Source organism: Hippoglossus stenolepis, chromosome 17 (genome assembly GCF_022539355.2).
Source record: "Hippoglossus stenolepis isolate QCI-W04-F060 chromosome 17, HSTE1.2, whole genome shotgun sequence".
In the NCBI taxonomy this organism is placed as follows: domain Eukaryota; kingdom Metazoa; phylum Chordata; class Actinopteri; order Pleuronectiformes; family Pleuronectidae; genus Hippoglossus; species Hippoglossus stenolepis.
In genome coordinates this window covers 14,610,122-14,624,661 of record NC_061499.1, presented here as the reverse complement: position 1 = coordinate 14,624,661, position 14,540 = coordinate 14,610,122, and the positions used below count along the sequence as shown (strand labels likewise).

At 41.5% G+C, this 14,540-nt stretch overlaps 1 protein-coding gene across 3 annotated transcripts in view; it reads right to left on the bottom strand.

The window, feature by feature from the left end:
- Positions 1-193: 193 nt before the first annotated feature.
- Positions 194-14,540, bottom strand: part of col16a1 (collagen, type XVI, alpha 1) — a 67,682-nt gene continuing 53,335 nt past the window's right edge. For all 3 annotated transcript variants that reach the window (XM_035182035.2, XM_035182036.2, XM_035182037.2), the window contains 26 exons: positions 14,408-14,449; positions 14,213-14,284; positions 13,597-13,641; positions 12,380-12,424; positions 10,023-10,076; positions 9,871-9,924; positions 9,688-9,741; positions 9,552-9,596; positions 9,385-9,438; positions 9,262-9,297; positions 9,114-9,176; positions 8,941-9,012; positions 8,780-8,833; positions 8,587-8,631; positions 7,317-7,361; positions 7,035-7,088; positions 6,353-6,406; positions 6,211-6,261; positions 5,838-5,927; positions 5,659-5,694; positions 5,500-5,544; positions 4,188-4,382; positions 3,933-3,996; positions 3,590-3,766; positions 3,431-3,508; positions 194-2,177 (listed from right to left, as the gene is read on the bottom strand). In XM_035182035.2, the coding sequence (XP_035037926.2) occupies positions 1,987-2,177; positions 3,431-3,508; positions 3,590-3,766; positions 3,933-3,996; positions 4,188-4,382; positions 5,500-5,544; positions 5,659-5,694; positions 5,838-5,927; positions 6,211-6,261; positions 6,353-6,406; positions 7,035-7,088; positions 7,317-7,361; positions 8,587-8,631; positions 8,780-8,833; positions 8,941-9,012; positions 9,114-9,176; positions 9,262-9,297; positions 9,385-9,438; positions 9,552-9,596; positions 9,688-9,741; positions 9,871-9,924; positions 10,023-10,076; positions 12,380-12,424; positions 13,597-13,641; positions 14,213-14,284; positions 14,408-14,449 (1,815 nt within the window). In that variant the 3' untranslated portion in view covers positions 194-1,986. The remainder of the gene's footprint in view (positions 2,178-3,430; positions 3,509-3,589; positions 3,767-3,932; positions 3,997-4,187; positions 4,383-5,499; positions 5,545-5,658; positions 5,695-5,837; positions 5,928-6,210; positions 6,262-6,352; positions 6,407-7,034; positions 7,089-7,316; positions 7,362-8,586; positions 8,632-8,779; positions 8,834-8,940; positions 9,013-9,113; positions 9,177-9,261; positions 9,298-9,384; positions 9,439-9,551; positions 9,597-9,687; positions 9,742-9,870; positions 9,925-10,022; positions 10,077-12,379; positions 12,425-13,596; positions 13,642-14,212; positions 14,285-14,407; positions 14,450-14,540) is intronic.

Genomic DNA, 14,540 nt, shown 5'->3' with positions numbered 1-14,540 from the left:
TGGGGAATGGAAATACGTGTCTTTGGTCTGACTCACCTCTTTCAGCTCCTTCTCCTTTTCATTTCTCATATCAATTCATGCATGTAAACAAACTCCCGTGCTCCCGAAGATGACGACAAAACTTCTGACACTATTAAGTGTAATTGATGAGAGCCACATGTTTCCAACAACAACAAAAAACACGCTGGTTCAGTTTTGCTTTCAAAATGATGGTTTTCATTCTCAAATGTTTCATAAAACATACGTAAGACACAATGACAGTGAAGCAACAGATGCACAGGTGGAGTGGATGGATACACAGTTGGACAGCTGAACGGGGCCTATCGGGCACAAGAAGTCAGTGGGCCCTTGGGCCGGAGCCTCTGTTTGAGGTGACAGGGAACATTTTGTTGTCGGAGAGACAATCGATCAATGATGAAGAGGCACAAAAGACCACAAAGACACACAAAATGATGCCAAGGAGACACAAGTTGAAACACAAAAATACATAAAACAATATAAAGAGATTGAAAACAGCACCAGAGATGCGCAACTTCTGCTATTTTCTGGATGTGCTTGGAGGGTGTCTGGATGTCTGTGCCCAGGGGCCCATTGTCTCTTAATCTTTGGATGATCAATGTTACAGTTTTTGAATGTTGGTTGACATAACATAGGTTGAAAAAGCAGTGGGATTCAGTTTGAAGTCGAACATTTCTCGTGAGTTAGCTTGTGAGAAATTGGGTTTGAACTGTTATTATTAATCATCCAAAATACTATTTTCTGATGAACAAGTGAAAAAAAAAACTTTCAAAAAACAGCACCATGAAACACTTTTCCATGTTTTTATCCTCACATGTGATTGTTGTTTTTTTTTGTGTCCGCACAAAATGTGTTGCATTACAGTACCTGTGGTAATTGGGCTCAATTATTGCTCCTGTTTTTCTCTTAAACAAGTGCTGAGTGAAGGGGACAGACGGCTATTACAGCTACTTATACAAGATGAGATGAGGTGCTTTAAAATGGCTTTTTCTCCACAAAGACCGGAGTTAAAATGAGCAAAATGTACCAGAGCAAAAAAAATAATTACAAAAAGCCAATGTGCTTTCTTATGTAAACACAATTTTCTTCTATAAATAATTTGTCTCTTACTGAACATTTATTCCCTTTTGAAAGCTTATAGAAAAATATCCCCGTGGCATGTTTTTGTTGCCGTGGAACCACTGACAATGAAAAATTAAATGTTTAGCCATGCATACGACTTTTATCAAATCCTTTGAAAAGTATCAAAAGCCACCATATATATATAAATATAAATATATACAAAACAGTCAAAGAGGGTATGAATGCAAGTTTGCGACTTCTTCTGTTTCTACAAAACCGAAATACCTTTCTAGGGATATTCTCTTACAAGTCATATTCAAATATGTATCACACCTCAGGCACTGAGACAGAATATGAAATGAGCGGGATGCAATCCAAATGGGATTCAGTGACAAAGGAAGAAAGATACGAGAGGTGGAAGCAAAGTGCTACGATAATTGTGTGTATTCTCTTCCTGCAGATTTAAGACGAAAGAGAAAAAAAATAACAGAAGAAGCCAGAATAAATCAAGGAGAAGCAAATACAGATTGTGATTCTTGTCACCTCCCCTGGGTTGTTTGAAAATGTACAAAAGGAGTGAAAACATAGGGAGAAAATAAGAGGCAGTAATAAAGCAATGAATTGGCTTTCACAGGGAAAAAGAATGACGCGATAAAAAAAGCGCTGCTGGTTTTGGCGTACACCTCGGTTCCAGTGAGGCCCTTACGATGAAATTGTGGATTTTTGCTCAGAACTACAGTTAAAAAACATCTGCGTGAGTAAAATGTATACAACTCAAATATAACAACAACACAGCCGCTCCTTTATTTCATCAAATTCAAAACCTTTGGATCATGGTCTTTGGTAATTCTGTCTTGTCCGTAGTCTCTTTGCTTCAGTCCCCCCTGCCCTTCTCCTCCATCACCTCTACCAGGGGCCCTTCATAGGGCCCTTGGGGCTGTACTCTGGTTGATGGCTCATACAGTCTGCAGGATTACACCGGCCATCATTTCCCTTTGAACCAGGCTGACCAGAAGATCCTGGGATGCCGGGAACGCCCTGCTGACCAACAGGACCTGGAGGTCCCATCTTACCGTAGCCAGGTGACCCCGGCATGCCTGGAGGAATCAAGGAAAGAGAAGAATTGTCATTAAAGTGCCCGCTATCGCTGTCCTGGTTCTAAGGAGGCAGCATTCTTAAAAAATAATTAACTTTTTAGCAGAAATCAATACAATACATTCTTTGTGTATCTTTGCTTGTGTATTTTCAGGTACTTTTCACTTTTACTCACACATATACATTTACACATAAATCAGCAATTTTCTGTGCTTTCTACTTAACTACATTATTTGCATTGTGTTACACATTCACATTGTTTTCATATATTTTTTTTAATAATCCATAACAAATGTAAAATGTTTTAAGTACTTTCTCCACCACTGCACACATTTGAACATTTAAACGTTTTTTTTTTCCATTCACATCTGATATAATAAAAAGTTACTCTCAGGAAATGAACTTTACTTTTTTAGTTTTTTGTACGTATTAGACAAACAAGGGAAGGTTAGTTACTGATCTGTGCAAGTAGTGTCCTTTTTGCTTGTATTGTTTCACCTTTGCAGGCTGTTTCCTGTGTTTGGCCTTTATCCGATGCTAAGCTAATCAACTGCTAGTTATAGCGTAATATTTCCCATATAAATACAACTGTAGCATCAATATTCTCATCTAACTCTGAGTTAAGCTGTGAATAACATAAATGAGGGTTTATCCACAAACTGAAGGACTTTAATGTTCGTAATATGAGGAGGAGAAACACACCGAGTTCACACCAATAACTGCAGATGATGTTAATCATGAGGGAAACATGAAACATTAAAATCCTAATTAGAATCCTAATGTGAGCGTGTTTGCTTTTTCAACCAAAAATGAAATCAACTGCAGGTGCTAATTTGATAATTTAGCAAATGCTATCTGAACTTTGTGATGATTAAAGCTTATCAGATGTTGATTTGGTTGATTAGCAGCCTGCTAATTTTATTTAGGACAGTTAAGGAACGATGAAGAATTACTTTCATCAGCCGAGCAATTTACTAATCAACAAAACACAAACTTTTTGAAGTAATTAGCATCGTTTATGTGATATAATGTTAATAAGGGGCTGAGCATCAGGTGCAGCTAAGATGTGTGTGTAGAAGGCAGATAAGTGTTGTGCTCACACAGAATGTGACAGAAATTATAACTCAAATGTTTCAATGTTTCAACTTTTCTATCAAATTTGTGTAACAGTGCACTCGCTGATCGCTTTACCACATCACTGAAGATATCGCTCAAACAAAATTGCTGCCACTGAAGTCGGAGTGGGCTACATTACCTGGTGCTCCTGGAGGTCCTACATCTCCCATCTCTCCAATACCCTTGTCTCCCTTTTCTCCATGTGGTCCTCGAGTTCCTACAGGAAAAGAATCATATATTTTAGCCACATGACAACACCATCGCACCATCGCCATGGTGCTAGGAGCGAAAGGCTCACCTGGGGGTCCTTGGGCTCCTGGTCGGCCTTGTCTGCCGATCTGCCCGGGGTTGCCAGGCGTACCTGGGGTTCCGGGAACACCGGAAGTACCGTCTTTCCCTGGGGACCCGGGGCGACCTGGGGATGCCACCATCTCTACTGGCATCTGCATGCGAGACATGTAGTACGCCATTCTCTCTGTGGAGAGGAAACATGCAAAGGGAACGTTTTCTCAGGTGTCAGAGCTGTGGTGTCCCAGAGGACAAAATTACAATTATTTGACAGAGAGAGATACAAATCTGGAGATAAAACATTGCTCTGGTAAAGATACAAACAACACCAGCAGAGATAAGCTCGTCCCTACCATCGAAGATCTTGATGACCTGCTGGCGGATGAAGTTTTTGACTTCATCATAATTGACTACAGCCTGTGAGAGGACAAAGGAAAAAATGGAGAAAAACAATATGGCAAACATTAATCAAAGCAGATAATTAGAAAATTCATTATTTACAGGAGCAGATGGAGCCAGCGAGTGCCTCCGGCCACTACACTTATTAAGCTGATTAAAAGTTAAAAATAACATAAAGATCAGGCTACTGTGCTGGAAAGGAATCTCACATCATTTCCTGGTGAACCCGAAGGTCCAGGGAGCCCCGGGGTTCCCGCTGAGCCTTGGCTACCCCTCTCCCCTCTGGGTCCGACTTGGCCAATCATGGGCTGTGCATCCTTGGAGTGGTATCCTCCACCACCAGGAGGCCCGGGTCTGCCTCTCTCACCTGGATTACCTTTCTGGCCCGCGGCCCCTGCTTCACCCTGGAAGGCAAAATGGAAAGTAAGTGGATTAAAGCAAATCAGCTATTTTACTATTACTACTGTACGTAGTTTTTTTAAGAGACTGGATAAAAGTGGGTACTCATTCATCACAGTTGGACGACATGACAGCTCCCAAAATTGAAGCCAAAGTGCTTTGATTGCCCCCTAGTGGCTAGCTGCAGTATGGGTCACAAATCCCTGGCTCCTTCAAGTAAGCAGTGGGGACATAATACACATCAAATATTTTGGGCTTCATTTCTAGATAGTGGGAGGAAGTTATCCATATGTTTTCATTTACATGAATGAAAACATATTTAAAACAATTACCCTTGTTTTAAATAAGGAATAAGCCCTTGAAGACAGCTTTGGGCTACATCTATATCACTTTCCACTCAACCAACAGAGCCAACTCTTCAGCTTGTGTAAATACAACCCAGAAAAACAGCGCCAGTACATTAGAGACAGTGATTTATCGAGGACAAAGCAGCCCATAATGGACGTCTAATGTTTACACGTCACAGACAGACAGGCGGCCCTTGAAATAGAGAGGACGCCGAAGAATAGAGGAGTCCGTTCTTGTCTTTCTCCTCTGTTCTCCTCTTCGGCGCAGCTAAAACCCTGACAATGCCGTCCTGTCAGCGTGACAAATAGCCTCATCTGGCAACTCCCCTCGTGCTTAATAGCATTATCGCAGAGGCAGGAGAATAACTTTATCACTGTATCCACCTACAGTACAGTAAGCCTGCGTCTCAGTAGAGGTCCAACAGGCTCTGCAGCCACCAAAGGGCTCGCTGGCGGCCCCCGGCTGCCAGTTTGGAGAGGGGTGAAGTGAGGTGAGGAGTAAAGAGGGTGTCGGGGAGGGAGTCAGAGGGTTTGTGAACTGATGAATGTGTTTAGTGCGGCTGCTGAGTGGGCAGAAATGGAGGGAGCGAGCATGTTCAGCACCACAGTGCGACGACCTGAGTCTCCCCGAGCTGAAAACGTGAGAAAAAGGGGGCATCTTGCTGCATTCAGATGGTCTGTGGAGGTAATGGATGGTTAATGCCCGGCTTGTCGGGACACACACTCACACACCTCACTCACACACAGTCATAATGTATTGTTCTCAGCTCTTTACCTTTTGACCTGGCTGCCCATTGTCCCCTGGTAGCCCTGTCGTTCCCTGTCAAAACAAACACAGGAATATCCATCAAGCAGTGAAATATACACATCCCCGCATCAATCTCTCTCCATTATCCTTTAATAAGGACAAACACCACACCCGCACATTACTCACATCTTTACCATCAGCACCATCAGTGCCTGGCTCTCCCTGAAAGACAAAGTCGAAGCAGGAGAAAAAAGACAGGTTATGTGAGATATATTGGCGTGTAGCAGCTTGGCTGGAGTTTAATTAAATGTACTTCTTATTAGGGGCATTTATTTGGAAGTGGACATGTGTTGAGATTTACTAACCAAGGGACCTGGGTGCCCAGGGGATCCTGGGGGTCCTGCCATCCCTGGCAGACCCCTATCACCACCTTGGCCCTTATCTCCCTTTATACCCTGAAACACGAGGGAGAAACATCTTTATAATTCGCATTCTCTCCTGGTGTTTGCACTTTTGGCAGCAGGTCAGATAGGCCCTCTCTCGTTCTCATCTCTGGTCATTTATTTCCTTTTTTAAGTAGCATGTATGTAGCTTCTGCCATTTTCTTTCATAATTTATCTTTTGTATTATTTATCACTCTTTGCCCCCAAGGCTTCTGAAACAATTAATTTTCCCCTTTCAGAACAGTAAAAAATTCAATAAATCTAATTTAATTTTGTTACACAGCGTTTCTCTTACCAATCCTGATGGACCCGGAGGTCCCGGAGGTCCAGCTTGACCAGTGGATCCCTGGTGGTGAAAGTAAACACACTCACCATTATTCATATTATTATATGAAAACATCAGACATGCGTGAGATTTAAAAGGGCAGTGAACTTACAAGGTTGCCGGGGGATCCAGGTCGGCCTTGAGTTCCTGGGGTACCAGGATCACCCTGGAAAGGTCATATATTGACTTTTTAGGGATCTTCAGGGTTACACTGCCTGATATATATTTAAATATCTACATATATGTAGTCTTGCTTTGTGATTGTATACATACAGGGGGGACATGCAAGCCCAAATTCAAGGGGGGCACATGGGGTGGGAGATGTAAAGTGAGCATAAAAGGATAAATAAAGAATAATGTTTATTAACAATGTCTGCTCATTCACTAGGTAACAAATACCACCCAAAACACATCTCTGACTCATGCAGGGAATCACGGATCTTTCAAAGTAGGAGTATATTTTCTCGTGGGGCCGAGCACGTCAGGAACCCACAGTGCCCCCACATGTTTCCTCGTACAAATATGGAACTGCAGTGAGCAGGATTAAATCTGCCCCGACCCTGTAACCACTGAGGTAAGGCAGGGGGACAATGACATTTTCTGTAATTTAAAAAGGCTTTATTCTGTGTGTGTGGCAAACAGTGGAAAATAATAAATATATGGTATATAACTATAAATGTAATAATTCTTCACATAAAATTATTTAAAGGGGGCTCCCTGTGGACATGAAGCCACTGTGTACATAAATTACCTTTTTCCAAAAGAGGAAAATGACAGAAGACAAAAATAGTCACCTCATGTCCGGGCCTGCCTGAAGCTCCAGGGGGACCTGTGGGTCCAGCCTCCCCCTGAAAAGATGAGGAGGTGATGAAAAGGTAGAAATGGAACATGAATGGAATGCATCACATGTCAACAAGTAGAGACCCAAAACATCAACACTCGTGTGACGGCAGGTTTTATCGTTGTGATCTGGATTAAACAGCTTGTATTAATGAACAAGCATCAAGCAGATCCAGCGAGTAGACAAACCGACAGACAAGGTGTGATGATGGTAAAGCAATGAGTTGTTGGCTGACCTTCTGTCCGGGGAAGCCAGCATGACCAGTTTTCCCTTTGAATCCCTGAGGAGACACATCAAAGAGCATGAGATTGGTGCGCTATCAAAATTCACAAAGTTGAGGCTGCCAGAGAACAGGCAGACGTGTCTTTGAAATCCTGAACACCTGCTCTCGGGTAGAACACAAACTGAGATACGGTGAGCAGGAGAGAGGACTAAAAAAGAAATGGAAGGAGAGAGAGGGGGGGAGGCATCTACTCCTCTCTCTTCAGTCTGAGTATGAATATACACAAGACACAAGAGTTAGAAAGATCTTAGAAGAGGATTGGAAGCTCAGAAGTTTCAATTGGGCTCACATCTACCTAATTAACAAGGCTCAGTAGCGATCGCACATGCCAATGGAGAGAGCTGATATGCTGTAGGCGAGGGAAGTATCACAAACTATGATACTTGACTTGAATAGGAAGCTGTCGAGGAAACTATACAACAGTCAGGAATAAAGATGATCACAGCTGAATGGTTCCAGACATGTGATTCTCAACCTGAGGGTCCCACGGGGGTCACAGGATCACTTCTGCTGGGTTGTCAGATTGTTGCGGAGAAAAAAATATAAATTCCAAATAATATAACATATTTTAGACTGTGATTTTTACCTCTGTCAAGGAGGTAAATACCTGTCCGTTTGTTTGTTAATCTGCAAGCAAGATTAGGCAAAAACTACTTACCACTAATTTGGTAGGTCAACGAAGAAACAATTACATTTTGGTGCAGATCCGGATCACAGGGCTGATCTAGGATTTTTTTTTCACCCCCCCATTATACTGTTTCACAAAAAATTGGTGATATAAAGGATATAATTTGGCTTATTATGCTATTTTTATGCAACTGTGTGACTTTGAGGGTCTACTACTAACAACAGATATTAAGTATTAAAAAAATAAAATACATTAATAATGAACTAATAAGTATTAATTTAAACATGCATTACTTTGTACATTTAGTTCAGAGCTGATTATATATTTATATATCTATATATAGATATATAGATTTATATATTCAAATCTGACCTCAGAGGTAAAGCAGCGTGGCTGCTGTGGGCAGGCAGTGCCCATCAGATGCAAGGCCTTATGCAAGACGGGAAGGGTTGGCTTCCCTTGAACATAGTTCTTGACTTATATACTTGATTGTTACACAGTAGATGTCTCATGTCTATTTATGCTGTTGTTTTTTCTGCACTCGATCGATGGAGAATCAAATCATTCCACGTCAATGTTAGAGGTGATACTCACTGGGATTCCTCTTGGTCCTGCAGGGCCTGCAGGTCCCATCTCTGCCTGACAACAAAATAATAAATAAATAACCAGAGTCAAAGGTCAACTATTGTATGCATATGTTTCACTGTGCTCTCTGTAGCTTTACCACATGATGTTGTATGTGTATGTGTTTGTGTGTGTGTGTGGGCATGCCACTCATGTGACTTACCCGCAGCCCTGGTTTACCGTCTTTACCATCCAGTCCTTCAATGCCAGGGGGGCCCTTTCAATGCAAAACAGACAAACAGAGTGCAGATGAGGATTCTGAGCAGCACACAGAGTTCATACATGTAAAAACAGGTAATAAACAGCAATATAAAACACATGTACCATCAATCCTGGAGAGCCTGGTGAGCCCGAGGGTCCTGTCGGTCCTTGAGACCCTTGTGAACCATCGTTACCCTTTGAAAATGGGATATTTCAGTACAATGACTCATCTATTTTTGGGATGCAAACCAAAAAAAACTGAACCAGCTACATGTTTGTATATGTTGGATACTCACTTTTTCACCTTTGAGCCCCGACGTGCCTTCCCTTCCACTCTTGCCAGCGAGACCTGGTGGACCCTAAAAACAAACACAGAGATATGCAGAGTCCCTGCACACACTTCCCAAGAAAATATGCAAGAGAGAATCTAAAAAATGTACATACGGGTGATCCTGGGAAGCCTGGTTGTCCTTGGAAACCCTTGAAATAAAAGGAGCAAAACAAAAAATGTGTTTCCAATAGTCATGTTTTTCTGTTGTGTGTATTGTGCCTGTGTTTTTTACATACCGGTTCTCCTTTGCTACCTCCTGGCCCCGCTGGTCCCGTGTCTCCTTTAATGCCCTGCACACACAGATTGGCTCATATTATTAAGGAGTTATTAAACTTTGAAATGATAGATGATGAAGAAGCAGAGTGGGGATATTGCTGAGGGGAATTTACGATGACACACTGACCTGTGAGCCAGCCTGTCCTGGGTACCCGGAGATACCAGGAGGACCCTGCACAGTTGAAGGAAACATAGTCGGTAACATGTGAACAGGAGCTGCAGATTCGTATGTGTTTCATAACAGAGCTGGTGCAGCAGCTTACCGATTCTCCTTTCTGACCACCGCTTCCTGGACCCCCACGTTCACCCTTCAGTCCCTGACAAATAAAAAACAGCAGTAAAATCAATGTCAGCTCCACATATCAGCATAGAAATCCATCTATTCACAATAGCTGGACGTTCGTTGTCAATCCCACAGTTATAATGAGGCGTCAAGAGGAACTTACAGGCATGCCGGGCGGTCCCATGCTTCCTGGGTAGCCCGCTGTCCCCGAAGGGCCCTGAGGTACAGATCATGCAATCAATCAGACAAGCAATTATTTTTTTTCTTTCCCTGTTATAATTTTTTGAGGGGGAAGTTGATTGACGGATAAGATACCTGCTCGCCCTTCAATCCTGAGAGGCCGGGTGACCCTCGCTCGCCCGGCTGACCCTGAGGATGGGGGGAGTGAAGAATGATTAGGAAATGAAGGACGGGATGGTGATATGCATGTCAGGAGGAGAGGTAGCCCCACCGCCCCGGGTGGAAATGAACCAAGGACAAGGCGAGTCAATATCAAAGGGAGGAGGCAGCTAAGAGGCTCGGATCGTCTCCCCCCCCGGGGAATGACTGCATTCGATTTTGTCCTTTTGCTCTACACCTCTGGGATGGGAATTTACCTCTGTGACGGTTATGACCACAAGCTGAACACTTCCTCCTCTGTCCAATTTGTTGCAATAAAAAAGATCCTAATTTTCAGCATCCTTTCACTTCATCTTCTCCTGCAGATTCAGAATTGTCAAATCAATTCTCTCTTATTTATTCTCACTGTTCTTGTGAATACAGCTCCCACAGAACAGGCTCATGACATTTTGACGGCCAGTATCTTCTAATAATCTGTTAATTTGAAGTAAATATTAATCAGCATGTGTGCGTATCGTCTGTCGTATTATCTGTCGCCTGGCAACAGCGTCTGCAAGCTGAAGACAGATGCGATGATGTTGGAGGAAAACAAAGGAGAGAAGTTTTGAAAAATGCCGAAAAATGTAATAATGTCAGAGGAAATTAAAGATACTCTCATAAATGTGGAATTGCTTTTAAATGGTGGAAGCTGGGGTTGTTTTTAGAATCAATAAAAGAAACTACACTTTAAAAACTAGTGAATATCACATTGAGAAAGGACATATGATATATTTTACTAGAGAGAGACTAGTGAGGGCAGTGTTATAATCAATCATACTGAGTTGAAACTTATAAGCTGATCATAGTGAGAAACTTCACACCACTCAACGTGAGCGATCTATTCTGCGGCAGCTTCACAATTCACCCCTTGTTTTTCACAAACACTACAAACACACGCAGCAGCAGCAGCAGCAGCAGCAGCAGCTAACTCCTGCTATTAGGTTCGAACTAGTTTGCAAATGGATTCCACGCGGCGCTCACGCGGCTCATCCATTTACAATCTCCGTTCTCCCAAAACAATAAATCTCTATGAGGAGGAAGTGGGTGGGGGGGCTCTGGCTGCACAGCGGCTCCACTCTCCATCACTTAGACACGGGAGTAATTGAACAACTGGTGAAAGAGACAACCGAATCATTTCCTCATCTGAAATAACTTTCATTAAAGACGCACAGAGAGAGAAGGCATGGAGGAGGGAGCAGGAGAGAGAAGAGCAGAAATAAGAGAGAGAGAGAGGCAGAGATAAAGATATGAAGACATTAAAATCTGATGTGGAAAGTTACTAAGTATATTCACTGGAGTACTGCACTTGGTTATAGTTTGGAGCTATTAGTACTTTGATTGAGTATTTCTATATTATGCTACTTTATACTACTTATTCCATTACATTTATTTAACAGAGATAGTGACTGGTTAATTTTAAAACTAAATAGTTAAGATCAGTGGGCAGATGTGACAAATTACATTTACTTGGTTAGTATACTTATGTATATTTTTGTATTTGTTTATTTTTGTGTCTGTACTTTTCGTAAGATTGATTTTGTGGTATGTTTCACTTTTACTACATATACCAGCATAAATCTGCACTTTCTACTCCACGACATTTTTCCAATGCATTGCTTCCCACATTGTTTTTTAATATTTTTTAAATGTAATCAATAATGAGCGGCTTCTATTATTAGACCCCGCCTCCTGCAGCAGCAGCACTCACTGGTGAAGAAACATCAAAAATGGATTCTGAAGAGTCCAACTAACACACTAATAATGATGTCGTAGAGTATAAAAAGCAAGTACTCACTTACTTTTACTCAAGTATAGAAGTTAATGTGTTACTTTTACTTGAATAAAATGTTTGAGTGCTGCCTCCATCACTGCAAGTAGGTTGAGTTATCCAATGTTTTGAAGTATTTTGACATACATGTATCAGTGCTTTTACTTCAGTAAAGTATCAGAGTAGTTCTTCCATTATTGATTTAAAAGAAAAAAGGTGAGAAAAGTACAAAATACCTGAATACAAATTGCCAAAGAGCACAACTTTGAATTTTCTTCTCTTCAACCAAATTAATTAAGCACCTCTGAGATTTATCTTGACACCCTCTGCAAATTGGGAAGTGCAGAACTTAAGTGATTAAAAGTAGCTTTACTTTAACCAGCTACAAAATCCTATGTAACAACTATTGTTACAGAATACTTTGACACATTTTTTACTTCAGTAAAGGATCTGAGTAATTATCCCATTACTGATTAAAAGAGCAGAAAAAGTTGAGAATGAGGTTAAAAGTGGGAATGGAACTTACAGTTGAACCAGATGGGCCCTGAGGACCTGGGAAACCAGGAGGTCCCTGTGAACAGAAAACAGTTACATTAACACTTTGAAACACTTGAGACAAGATAAACAGACATTTAAAAAAAGTTAATTTACAGTATGATTCAACTTGTTCCAATTTATTGAACCCTGCATTACAAGAAAGCTCATACGTGTAAATCTGTGTTGAAAAGATTGTGTGAATGTTTGTGAGTGCTGAGCACTTTGTATGACATGTTCAGTCAGACCAGCAGGGGGCTCTGTGAGCTCATGGAAAGTGGCAAACAGGGGCTTCTCTCCAGTCGCTTCATATCTGCAGCTCTGAGAAAGAAAGACTCTGCGGTGCTGTTCTAAAATCTTAATCAAATCTTTCCCCCTCACAGAAGTAATAGCAAACAATTGTAAACCATCATTCACAAACATCTTCAGATGATTCGTTTTAGATAGTAATGGATGTCATCAAAGTGCCGCAAAACTTTTTTCTTTTCCTTTTTTTTTCAAATCTGCAGATGGGAGCACATTCATGCAGCAGATGAGCTTTTCAGGATAAGAGTCCACATTACAGCTTTCTAGTCTTTCAGGAAGTTTACAAAAGCAAGCACAAGCACAAGGTCGATGAAGATTAGATCGCTATGTACACAAGAGTCTTCTTCAGACATGAACTCCGTAGATTCTCTGCTAAGACTCTTTCCGAACAACACATCTCTGAAATCTCAGATTAGGGAGATGCAGGAGGAAGAGGCAGGATGTAACGTGTTAATCTCTGTAAAGGATTGTGTGTTTTTGTTTACAGCACATCGACACCGGGGTCGGCCCTTTTCACCAACAGCTCTCTTGACATCTTTGTCGGTGTCTTCTACGTGTGTGGTTCTGCTTTTTCATCCTGAGCTAAATTTATTCTTATGTTTTCATTTCAAAGCGGAGGAGAACTCCTGCGAATGTCAGGAGACTCTCCGGAGTTCAGTGCATATCTGAAAACACCTGAATCATTACCTAACTGGGAGGTAAAATAAAAAAAGTTTGTGGGAACATAAACTTGTGTGTGGACATTTCTTGTCCACCAGCTTTCTAGTCTTGCCATCAACAAGCAAATATGTCTCTTTATGTCTCTTTACATTTTAATGTAGCAAAACTATTTAGCTTGCTCCGCTAAAAGTTAAACATTTGATGTGGAAATAGGTTGAAGTTCAAATCTAGGTAAAGTCTCACCAAGTGTCCTGGTGCTCCGGCTTGGCCTCTCTCTCCTTGTGCACCCTGTGGTGAATAAACAGAGAGAAAGTCGGACAGCTGTACAGTTGCAAAGATATACACACGGGCAGACAAGCATTACAACTGGTTTTAATGTTGCAGCTGATTGCTACGTTTTTTTTTACTTTGGGGAAATTATTTTTGAACGACTAAATATGTTTTAAATCACATTAATGGTGTTTCAGAGTGAACTCAATGAAAAACAGGCTTCGGATGCACACCAATTTATTGTTGTGGCAGATTGGTTGTGCATGAGAAAACACGGACACATTATAATTATTATTTTTTCTTATTTTCTTCTTAATTTTCCTCTCACTACCCTCTTCATCCGTATTCAATAATGTATTATTCTTACATGTTCTAAAAGTCCCTCCCATGCGCTCCTTCAGGCTGCGATCACACACACTTGTACACACACACACTCACACTTACCCATGGACGCACATGTTAATGCCCTGCACCTTCTCGAACACAGATCTAATATGTACATGCCCGATTTTTCATCTTTCTGTCTTTATGCTCACTTTTTTCCTGTGTTTTTATATGTTTACTCCAAAATAATAAAACACACACTCACTTGATCTCCTTTTATTCCTGGTTGCCCAGACGTTCCGGGAACTCCTGGTGATCCCGGGCGCGGGTGGTCATTCTGCATGATAAGACAAATCAAATAGCAGGAAATGTGCATGTGATTGTCCATCATTGTGAACAGTATATGAATGTAAGTGTTTGTGTTTCATGTCGACAGAATATGACAAGGATCTCAGCTGACCGCTGGTTGTGTCGCCTGCTCCGTATGAAGTCTCTCCAAACACTGTAAGCAGAAATCAAAGCAGGTTATTAGAGTAATGCTTCACTGCCGGCGCCATAATATGTCAGACTGACGACTCGTAGAAAGCCATGCA